Here is a 12,463-nt window from a genome sequence, read left to right on the forward strand (position 1 = left end):
TTTTTTTTTTTTTTTTTAATTATTATTACCCCCATAACCTTTAGTGCTAAGGGTTACTGGTACCATTTTTGGGTGAAAGCATCAGCAGAGCAGAAGCAAATAGGGCTTGCTCCTGCTCGGACCACTAGACCCCAGGGATTTTAACTAAGGTAGGCCTGGAGAAGGGGCCTTCAGGAGGATGGGGGACCTTGGGGGTTATGTCTTCAAGGAGAGGAAAGGGGGGGACCACTAAGGGGGGTCTTTGGATTGGGGAGGAGTATGGTTGGGCTGGCTCTGTGTGAAGGAGTCTTAATTTGGGATGACCCAAGAGGGGCTTTTGCTTTGGGGGTATGTGTGTTCTGTCCACTACTTTGACTAAAGAGTAACTGGCTATTTTTAAATGTGGCTGAACCATGGCTTGGTGGCTCAGTGTCCCTGGGCAGTAAAGTAATCTCAGCACACCAGTGCACATTATAGAGTTTATACATACTATAGTAATGGACTGTTTTACGTGCATTTGCATATTTTGCATTTCATTACTATGTACCCCATGTTGATTTAAATAACGTTGCATTAGGGCCAGACAGTCTGTGTTACTTCCATTTAACGTGAGTTATTGCCTTAATGCACTTTAATAACTTCCCTTGTTAGTCTTTTAATTGATTAAATATAGCTCACGGAGTTGTCTTCTTTGATCTAGTGGTTTATGTTTTAGTTCATTTTAACTTATTGGTCTTTGATTTATTGATCACCAATCCATTGTTTTTTACAGCAACATGGTGTTTCCTTGAGGTTAGTATCATCAAGCCTCAGCAGAATGAAATGTATATACAACAGAGCATGATGGACCAGATTCTATAAATGGCACCTAATGGCGTTTACATTGTGGGCACCTCTTAGCGTGGTTGTCAATCAACCACTAGGTGCTGTTTATGGAATCACGCTTAGTAGCACCTAATGTAGGGGCATTGCTTGTAGTCCTAAAAGGTAGGTGCCGCTCCATTAGGCCAGCTTTTCACTTGTCTAATTTAGAGGTACCTATCTCTATTGCCTAACTATGCCTAAATTAACCACTCCTATTTTCCGCCCATAACCATGCCTACTGCTCAACATAGGTGCCCTTAGGCATGGGAGGGAGGATACATTTGGAAGTTACTAGGCATCATAAAAGTTCAGCGTTGAACTCTTAGGCCCTGATTCTGCAAAGTGCGTCCCGATTGTAGGCAGCTGTAGGCAGCCTCCAACTGTCTAATCAGCCAATCGTGAGGCACGTTTTCTAAAAAAAATGCTCCCCAGGCAGGCCGCCTATATTGAAGGTGCCTCCGGGAGCCTAGGGAGGCCCGCAAGTCTGCCTAAGCTCGCGTAAGGCTATGCGGTAGCCTTAGGCGAACCTAGGCGGCCCTACGCGTCTCTCTAGCAGAGCGGGAGATGCTTACAATGTAGGCTAGCAAAATGCTGGCCTATATGGTAAGTAGACGCAGCCGCTATACTTTATCGCGGCAAGGGATCTCCCTGCTGTGATTAGTATAGCGGCCGCGGCTACGGCCGCCAGTCTCCCCAACCCCCCCGACGTTCGCAGCAGGAGGGTGCCCAACCCCTCCTGCTGAAAGAACCTGCCCCCCAGAAGATCGCCGGCAGGAGGGTACCCAACCTCTCCTGCCGGAACCCCCAACGGCATCCCCGAAGATCGCCGGCAGGAGGGTGCCCAACCCCTCCTGCTGGATCCCCCAAGGGCCCCCCGAAGATTGCCGGCATTTTGTTTGGGGGTTTCATTGGGGGGGTCCGCAGGAGGGGTTGGGCACCCTCCTGCCGGCAATCTTTGGGGGGGCAATGGGGGGGTCCAGCAGGAGGGGTTGGGTACCCTCCTGCCGGCGATCTTTGGGCTGGGTGGGTTCTTTTGGCAGGATGGGGTTGGGCACCCTCCTGCCATGAACATCGGGGGGGGGGGGTTGGGGAGACTGGCGGCCTCATTGTTTAATTGAGTTTTTTTTTTTTTTGATTGGCTGAAAACTGGCGCAGTCAATTACCATGCCAATTAAGACAAATTAGGTGCCAATCTCACACTTAGGCATCACTAAGCAGCTGCAAATAGGATGCCTAGTGGCACCTAAAGTAGGGGCCATTTATAGAATCTTCATGTGTATTTAATTTGTATTATTTTGATATAGCTTGCATATGACATCCATGGCTGATTATTAAAATGTTCTTCAAGAAAAAAAATGAAGTATATACATTTTTTGGCTGGCAATTCATATTGAGTTGGTACTTTTGGAGGTAGAACGTAGAGGGTCTTACTCTATACTTACGCATATATAGTTTCTTTGGTCACAATATGCAGACCTAGGAGGCAGCATGGCTACCTCCTGCGGTCAGTGGCGAACCTGTACCTGCCACCCACACTGAATTTCTGGGTTCAGTTCAGTCACCGAAGACTTTGCCGGCCAAGTTGATATTTACTGGATAGCTGGCCAAGGCAAACGGCCAGAGATATAGTTGCTTTTTAGGCAGATCTATCTGGCCACTAGACTTAGCTGGTGACTGGCTACAGCATAGCTGGTCACCGGCCAATCCACTGACCAGGATATTTAGCAGGAGATAGCCAGCTATCTCTCAATGAATATTGGCGGTTAGCTGGCTTAGGGTATTTAGCCAGCCAGGAGCCGTTCCCAGGCAGCTAAATACTGCTGATTATTGGGTGATTTTTGTTCACTTTTGTTTACTGATTTTTATTAATTATGTCATTAGATTGGTTTCAAACATTTACGCTTGTGTGTTCTATGAAGGAATAAAAATCAGCTTTCCATAAGTGAATAAGTATCTATGATATAGATAACTGTGCTGAAACATGTTGAGTGAAGGAGTAAATTGTTTATTTTTTGTTTTTTTGGTTTCTATCACCTTACAATTCTGTGGGGGTTTTTTTTTAAGGAATTTTATATGTGAATAAAGTTATTTTAACTCCTAGTAGTTCCTATTCTACTACTCATCATTTCTAAAGTACTACTAGACATATGCAATGCTGTACATCAAAACACAGAACAGACAGACCCTGCTCAAAACAGCTTACAATCTAGTCAAGATATTGGACAAGAATGTGCATCAATACACTGTGCTCAGCTGGGGGAATTACAAGACAGATATTGTCTTTTTGGTCTTATAAAATAGTGCCAGGTACAAAAATATGCCTGATGGCCTTTTATTATAGGCTTTGCTGATGTGTGGCCTGAGCAGAGCTGGAGCACAGGTAAGTATATTGATTTTAAAATATGCATTTCTATGCACGTATTTGCAAATTGTACAAATGAACATTTACCCTGCTCTGCTTGCATTCAAGGCATAACTTCTGTGATTTTCATAAAATCACATACATGCCTATGTATATTTAAAAAATAGTAACTCACGTGCTTAAACGGCCTTTTAATCTGGGTACTCTATCATAAATTATCTTCTATGTATGCATTGTCCCTTGGGAAAAAATATATGCAAAAAATCTGCACCAGCTTTTTATGAGGATATTTCTGAATGAAATTTCACTCTTCTTACCTCTCCAACCATCTTCACGTCATCCCTGCCATACCATTCAGGCTCATACACTTCATGCAAAGACTCAGTGAGTTTCATGGAGGCCTCCTGCATGCCTACAATATAGACATTACATAAGAAAAATGCGTGACATTAAAGGTAACCTTTGTTCAATCTAAATTTAATAGAAAGGTATCAAATGCTAAAAATTAAACACTGCAAACTTTAGTAAATATATATATATAGATCTCTTAGGAAATTGAATTAAAAGTAGATAATGCCTATACCTATATAGAAGCCTGAAGCCAGCCTGCTCCCTCTCTTTAACACACTTATCTTCCCCCCCTCTAGCTTATTGATTTTGTCTCGTGAGATTGGGAGCTACAAAATCTATAGGTTCTTCATGAAACTGGAGCTGTTCAAATGGTCTAAAAGCTCCATGGCTGCACAGTGCATGGGGGGTAGTGGAGGCAAGGAATACACTGGACCAGAATGCAGAGATGTCAAGAGTGGCCTATCCAGACGAGTGGCATGTACCACCCCAATGAGTGACATTGAAGGCCAATGAGTGAGGTTTATCTTATAGAATCTATAAGATATACCTCAATCATTGACCTTCAGTTTCAATGTATAAAATTAAGTACTGAGGCCAGTGCTTAGCTTTACGCAGTGGCTGCACTATCTGAAAATCAGTTCCAATTTTTAGTGCAATGGCAAAATTAGTAGAGTGTTTAGTACGATGAACAATACTCACATGTATATGTGCTTTGGTGTTAAGTTTAAAGTATATAACATGTCATCCATGATAGACATTTTTATGTGCATCTAAAGACATTACTTGGACCAACGTCCCTTCACTATTATGCCAAATTTATACATTGAATGCTCTATATTATACGTTTATTCAGGACCACTTTAGGTGATCAAGTACAGGCAGCTATTTTTGCGTGCATACCTGCACCATGTATCTAAGGAAATTACATATGTGCTGTCTGTATGTGTCTTTAACACATGCTGATTGTCTTTTCTCACTGCTCCGATTCCCCTTTCCTACTGACCTCCACTGCAGTTCTTGGCTCCATCTCAGGAAGCCCTGGAGCAGTGGTCTTCATCAATTTTTAAGCTGGGGCCAATTTGGATTCGAATGAGCTGAAGGAAAGCAATTAAACATTTTCCCATGGGGAGCGGCACCACATTCATCCCTACAGCCCACCTTCAGCCTTCACTGGGGAGTATTCTCAAGGTTGTGACCATTTCTACATGCATTCTCTTGTCTATTGAGAAATACCTTGTCCTTCAATCATGTGCTCTTACCTCCATCTAGTTTCCCCTTTCTGTCCTGAGCCTGGATAGAGAGGCAGATTAGCAGAAAAAAAAAAACATCCAGAAAGGCAAAGAGGGCTGCCAAATAGGTCTCTGGGGGCTGCTATTGACTAGGCCTTGCATTGAAGAACATTGCCCTAGAGGAGGGATCTCAAAGTCCCTCCTTGAGGGCCGCAATCCAGTCGGGTTTTCAGGATTTCCCCAATGAATATGCATTGAAAGCAGTGCATGCATATAGATCTCATGCATATTCATTGGGGAAATCCTGAAAACCCGACTGGATTGCAGCCCTCAAGGAGGGACTTTGAGATCTCTGAGAGAGATGTCAAATATAGGGCTCCTTTTACTAAGCTGCGGTAGCATTTTTAGTGCGCGCACTAACCCCCGCGCTATGCGGAAAACTTAACGCCAGCTCAAAGGAGGCGTTAGCATCTAGTGCGTGCACTAAAACCACTAGCACAGCTTAGTAAAAGGAGCCCATAGTCATTTATTTCTGTCTGCATACTTTTGGCATGCAATTATGGCACTTACACAGGGGAGTATGCCTAAGGAGTTAAACTAGCTCCGTTGTGTATAAAATTCCAAGGACCAAGACTGCAGGCCTAAGCCTCCCTCACTAGCAATGCATACATTTCAGCCATATACTGTTCTTTGGGGCCACAGATAGCCCATTGGATGTATGGCCCCCTTGCCCTGCTCAGACAGCCATGTTCAAGATGTCTAACACCTATTGATGATTGTGATGAGGAACTTGCAGTTGTTGGCTCTCTTTTATATCCAAACCTGAACAAGATAGGTGTCCTCAGCATTTGATTACTTAGGAACAAATAGCTTTTATTTATAGAAATTATTGATCATGATAATTTATAGATTCTGTGCTTGCCTGAAACCTGGCTAAAGCCAGGAGAGTCTCCATATATAACCCAAGCCCAAATTTCTTCTATTTTTCCAGAGATCAGCTCTCAAAGCAAGAAGGAGGTGTTGCATTATTTTCTCTAAACCATTATCTATACATTGCCCTTTAATCCTCTAACCTACTCTGACGTTCTTCTCATTCAGAATATTGGGCAAACACTACTCAATATCCATCTAGCTTATCAACCCCTATCATTCTCTACTATATCCTTGGATGAGCTTGCCCCTATAATTGCAAAGATCATGATATGTCACGCCAATATAATTCTCCTTGATGACTCCAACATCCATACCAATATTATGGCCTGATTATCTGAAATCTACTGGATGGTCTCACGATCTGTTAACGGCTAGATGTGAACACCCATTTCACTGGACCCATGTCTGGTCTTCTTTTCTTTATCAATTTATGCTGACTATTTATAACTAAACACTCAGAACCACTGGTAAAAAACTAAAATGGCACAGACGATATTTCATCTACAAAGGAACAAGCCTCAGATTCTGGAGTTTCATCCACTTCGGCTTTTCTTGGGAAGAAATTCATATTCTCCTGCTCCTCTTTACATCACTGGCTTGAACCCAACCTACCTATCTTTCACTAAATTTATATTTTTCTATCTTTATTAAATCTCTTGTTAATGTAATAAAATTAATCTATAAAAAGTCTCTCTGATTCATTATTTATGAACTTCTTATGGACTTTATGGACTTCATAAACTCTTTACTGAAGATAATTGACCTAACAGTTCATTTCAGAAAACAAAACCGACAGATTAATTAAAAAAATTGTACTTATCTTGAAAAGTGCACTGATGCTCTAAAGTGCTACGTTGAAAATGCAATGGTGCTTTAAAGTGCTTCAATTCGTGCTCATCATCTGAAAAAACTTAAAGTGCTTTAATTCCTGCTCTATATGACCGAAACAGTTGATTGTTTTACTTTCTTACATCCATCCGACGTGGCCTGCAAAATCTTACAGCAATATTAGAAGATTCCTTATCTGAAGTCAAAGAGAGAGCAACTTTGATTGTGAGTTTTGTCTTTGAACAAGACTTAAATCTGGTAATGAAAATGTATTTCAGAAAGGGAGAAACTCTTTTTTGCGGGTCAAAAACTGTGGATCTATCCCAATGTCACCAAATCCAATTTTCTAGTCATGAGGGAAGAAACGAAGAAGTTAGGAGCTACCTTCCTCCTGGCTTATCCTTGCAAACGTATTGCCAGATATTTGGATCTGAAATATGTTTTCTTTCTCCTTGAATATCTGAGAACCTTTCTGGATCTCAAGCAGTTGACCAGCACAATGGTCAGATGCTTAAGTTAATATACCGTGAGGGAAGCCGTCTAAGTCAATTTCTTTTTGGATCTAATTTTGTTATAAATTCTCCCTTATTATTTTTCTTTTTTAATTTCCCCCTTCTGTAGTACTTATGGAGGTCAAAGGAAGAATCTAACCTCTTTAATGATGTTTCCACTAGTTTATGCTTTTATTTTTATTGCTTAATGGTGTTATGATTTCTGTATCTCTTGAGCAAGTAGTTGTACTTGTAATTTTTGGATAATTGAATAAATAAAAAAGTTAAAAAAATAAAAACAGAAAGGCATAAGACAGACACCAGGACCAAAGCACAACTCAAACAACAAAGGTAGAAGAAAAGTATTTTTAAAAATGTATTATTTGTACATTTCCTAAAGCTGATGTATTACATCTTCGAGCCCTCCTCGCACCCCCACCCCTTGTCCCCACTACCTTGGGAGTGATGATGTTATAGGGGACCCATTTCAGCTTTTCCACCCAGGGCCCATTCAGTCCTAGCAATGCTATTGTCACTAAGATCAGTGAAATTTTAGGTGAAAGTAGGGTTACCATATTTTGAAAAAGAAAATCCCAGACACATAACCCCGCCCTGTTCTGCCTCTAGCCCCACCCATTCTTCCCCAGCTCCGCCCCATTCTGCTGCCAGCCCACCCCGGCAAGTCTCCTTTCTTCTACAACCAGCTCCGGTTCATCCTAGAGGGCCTGCGCGGATGTGTGTGACGTCATCTGCGCATACTCAGAGGCCCTCTAGATGCGGCTTGGTAGGTGCTTTCCAAAACTCAGACAAATGCAGGGTTTTGGAAAGTCCATTCGGGAGCCTGGACATTCCTCTAAAAAGAGGACATGTACGGGTTATCCCGGATCTCTGGTAACCCTAGGTAAAAGAATCCATTTGACCAGTACAGTTCAGCCACTTCCAAATCTTTTGTTCCCTGATTTATTTTTGTTAATATGATCCTTTACCTTAACATTTAATATTCTAGTGCACTTAACTAAACACCGAGCAAGCTATTATTGATATACTCAAAGAGATAAAATTATTTTACTACCAAGGGTAAAAATGTACCAACTTCAGCATGAAATTCTCCTGTAATTTATCAAATGACACTCACATTATGGGAGCAATAACCACTCTCTCCTCTGCCTCCTCCTCCATGCAAACCCTACAGGTAATTTTAACGTATGAGCTTTGACGCAATAATGAAAGCCAACTACATGGGTAGTCTGGCTTTCATTATAGTCTAATGAATAATTACCCTGAAAGATTTGTGCCTACTTTCTCTGCACATTTTTTTTTTTCCAGTAGAAATGTGTAATTTGATAACACAAAATTGGGGCCCCTATTTAGTGAGCTGCATTAATGCTTTACAGTTACTGTGAGATAAATACTGTACTAAACTGTATTCAAGGCATCCTATTTGTCTATCTTGTCTGTTTAGATTGTAAGCTCCTTCGAGCAGGGACTGTCTCCTTCGTGACTCTGTACAGCGCTACGTATGTCTGGTAGCGCTACAGAAATAATTAGTAGTAGTAAATGACAAAGCCTCTGTATTAACCGGTGACGGGACAAAAGCGCGACGGACAAAGCCGTGTCAACAATAGAGAGCAGACAATTGCGTTCAAGACTCCAGCGTGCCGCCGTAAAAGTTTATTTTAAAGGGCTCCAATGGGGGTAACCCCTCCACTTTACTTAATAGTGTTCGCGCTGCCGTGGAGGGGGTGTGGGGGGTATAACTCCCCCCCATTATACAGAAAACTTAACTTTTTCCCTAAAAAATAGGGAAAAAGTTTCCTCTATAATGGGGGGTTACAACCCCCAAAACCACCCCCCACGGCAGCGAAAACACTATTAAGTAAACACTATTAAGGGTTCCCCCCTCACACCCTCCATCGGAGCTCTTTAAAATAAACTTTTACGGCGGCGTGCTTGAGTCATGTGCTCAATTGTCTGCTCTCTAATGTTGGTGCGGTTTTGTCCCGCACGCTTATGACTGTGAACTGTGTTAACTAGTATGGACATCCCTAGCATTGTGCCATGTGGTTAAGGCAGAGAGAAATTTGTCACAGCTTGGTTACTGCATGGCAGGTAACGCACAGTGCAGTCACCTACATATACCTCTTCAGAGCAGCATTAACTGCTCTGTGTTTTCTGCACTGTTAACCTGTGATGGTCATCTTCATATTATCTGTCCCTCCTCACTCATCCCATACCCTTTCTACAACTCCTTCCATATTAGCTACAACCTTTCTACAACCCCTTCCATTACAATGCTACATAAGAACATATAAATAGCCGTATTGGGACAGATTGATGATCCATCTAGCTCAGTTTCCTGTTTCCAATAGTGGCCAATCCAGGTCACAAGTATCTGATAGAATCCTAAATAGTAGAAAGATTCCATGTTACCAATCTCAGAGACAGCAGTGCCTTTTTCCACTTCTGTCTTAATAGCAGACTATGGACTTTTTCTCCAGGAACTTGTCTAAACCTTTTTTTAAAACCCAGATAAGCTAACTGCTTTTACCACATTCTCTGGTAACGAGCTCCAGAGCTTAATTATTTGTTGAGTGAAAAAAATATTTCCTCCTATTCATTGTAAAAGTTTTACCCTGTAATTTCATGGAATGGTTCCTAGAGTTAACACTTTTTGAAAGAGTAAATAATCGATTCTCGTTTAGCCATTCTACACCACTCAGGATTTTGTAGACCTCTATCATATCCTCCTTCAGCCATCTCCTTTCCAAGCTGAGAAGCGCTAAGTTCCTTAAGACACTGCATTGACTGTTTGAGTACACCCAGACTTTTAACATATAGTACATAGTTCCCATATTAAATAGCTTGCACCAGTGGCATAGTCAGATGGCCAATTTTAGGTGGGCTTGAGCCCAAAGTAGGCGGTCCTCTCTCTTTCCCTCCCTTGTCATCCCCCAGCCCATTCAGTAGTTGGATTCTTTTTTTAAAAAATTCTTTATTCATTTTTAAAACTTACAATAAGTGCAACATAAGATAAAATCAGTTTATACTTTAACATCACTTAATAATCTATCAAAATTACATTACATTACATTACATTACATTAGGGATTTCTATTCCGCCATTACCTTGCGGTTCAAGGCGGATTACAAAAGGTTAGTTTAAAAAAAAAACAGAGTTACAATGATTAGCTAGAGAGGTAAGTTGTAGATCTTATAAACATTTAGCAGGTTGTTGAGGGTGAGGTGGTTTGTAAAAGAGTTAATAGGTGGTCATAGTGGGAGTTCTTTTGTTATTATTAGTGCAGTAGTGGGTAGATCAAGTGTCAGTTTTAGAGTTACTAAGCGGTCGTGATGTTATTGCTGCTTCAGGAATTTCTTGAAAAGTGTGGTTTTTATTTCTTTTCTGAACGTCCTATAGTCTGGGGTGGTCATCAAGAGGTTGGAGATCTGGTTGTCCAGCCTTGCGGCTTGGGTGGCTAGGAGGCCGTCGTGTAGTTTTGTTCTTTTTACTTCCTTGATTGGGGGGGGTATGAATGGGGCGTGCGTTTTTCTTTGTCTTGTAGTGGGTGCTTGTATGAGGCGATTGTTCAAGTATGATGGACTGTCTCCGTGTAGTGTTTTGAATAGTATGCAGTAGAATTTGAATTGGATTCTTTCTTGGATTGGAAGCCAATGTGAGTTGATGAAGGCTTCAGTGATGTGGTCATGTTTTTTCAATGAGTAGATGAGTCTCAAAGCTGTATTTTGGATTGTTTGGAGTTGTCTAATCGTAGTTGCAGGGCAAGGAAGGAAGAGGATGTTGCAGTAGTCCAATATCCCTAGTATTAGGGATTGTACTATAAGTTGGAATTGTGTTCTTTCAAAGAATTTTCGGACTTGTCTCAGATTCAGATCCAATACCCGCACCCTCTCCCCCTCCCCCCAACTTGGATGTGTGTATTCAAGGGGAAAAAGTAATATTCATTCTTTACAATATTTCTTAAAATTCCCCTGCTATATAGCTATTACCCTTTCCATTTTAAAGATGTGACACAAAGAGTTCCACCAAAAACTAGTAGTTGGATTCTTACTATACCATAACAGTGTTAACTCTTTGGACTGAAAGAGCAATAATCTGGAAAAAATGGAAAAAATAGCACTGCAAATATTACACTAGAATAGATCCTAAACCACTAATACACCACCTAGTGAGGAAACAGAACAAATGGGAATGCTATAAGATCTCTACATAGAAACTACATGCTTGCTGAATAACCACACCCTGGTCACACAGACAGACCCTCAACAAATATGAAACAGGTTCACAGATCAGTAAGAGAGATATGAAGGCATAAAAAACAAACAAACTCTGAAATGGTAGTCCGAAGGAGTTAGATTCTAAGGGGCAAATTCAAATAAACGGCATTCCGATTTTAGGCAGCGGTAGGCGTCCTACTGCTGTCTAGCCAGTCAATCGGGACACATGTAAAAAAAAAAAAGCCCCAAGGAGGGTCACCTACATTGTAGGTGTTTTTGCTCGCCTAAGGCTAGGTGTGGGCATTGTTTTGCCCGAAAGTGGCCTTAGGCGAGCTTAGGTGGCCCTAGGCACCTCCTTAGGCTCGCAATGGGCGCCTGAAATGTAGGCCAGCAAAATGCTGGTCTACATTTCACACAGACGTGGCTACTGATCCGATCACGGCAAGGGAATCTCTCTGCTGCGATCAGATTACCAGCCACAGCAGGGAACTCATGCCTCCCTCCCACAAAGACTACTAGCAACACTAAGGTGACCATACGTCACGTTTTGAACGGGACAGTCCCGTTTTCGGATCCCCTGTCCCGTTGTCCCCACACACAGCTTCGGGATGCCAAAATGTCCCGTTTTCAGGGACAGCGTCCCGAAGCTGTGCGCGGGGACAACGGGACAGGCAATCGCTTCCTGTCCCACCCCTGCCGCACCAAAAAAAACAAACAAAAGCCTCCCTCCAAGCCTGATTTAAACTTCCCCCCTCCGGGTCCACCGCCGCTGCTCCTCTGCTTACCTCCCTGCCACTAATCGCACCCGGAAGCCTTCTTCCCGACGTCAATCCTGATGTCGGAGAGGACGTTCTGGGCCAGCCAATCGCTGCCTGGCTAGACGGGAATGTCCTCTCCGATGTCTGAATTGACGTTGGGAAGAATGCTTCTGGGCATGATTAGCAGGACTGAATATTAATAGATGTCCCGTTTTGATGAAAAAATAAATGGTCACGTTAAGCAACACTTCTCCCTATTACCTCCCTCCACCCAGGTCCAGCATCACCTTCCTTCTTCCTCATCCAGCAGCACCTCTCCCTCCCCACGGTCCAGCAGCACCTCTCTCTCTCCCCCTCCCCCATCCAGCAGCACCACTCCCTCTTACCTCCCTCAACCCAGGTCCAGCAGCACCTCATTTCTTCTTCACCCTCA

At 42.4% G+C, this 12,463-nt stretch overlaps 1 protein-coding gene across 1 annotated transcript in view; it reads right to left on the reverse strand.

Annotated features, from left to right (window-relative positions):
* Positions 1 to 12,463, reverse strand: part of AMPH (amphiphysin) — a 285,388-nt gene that overhangs the window by 135,126 nt on the left and 137,799 nt on the right. The window contains exon 4 of the mRNA XM_033930240.1: positions 3,523 to 3,617. Within this exon, the coding sequence (XP_033786131.1) occupies positions 3,523 to 3,617 (95 nt within the window). The remainder of the gene's footprint in view (positions 1 to 3,522; positions 3,618 to 12,463) is intronic.

This window comes from Geotrypetes seraphini, chromosome 2 (assembly GCF_902459505.1).
Source record: "Geotrypetes seraphini chromosome 2, aGeoSer1.1, whole genome shotgun sequence".
Taxonomy (NCBI): Eukaryota; Metazoa; Chordata; class Amphibia; order Gymnophiona; family Dermophiidae; genus Geotrypetes; species Geotrypetes seraphini.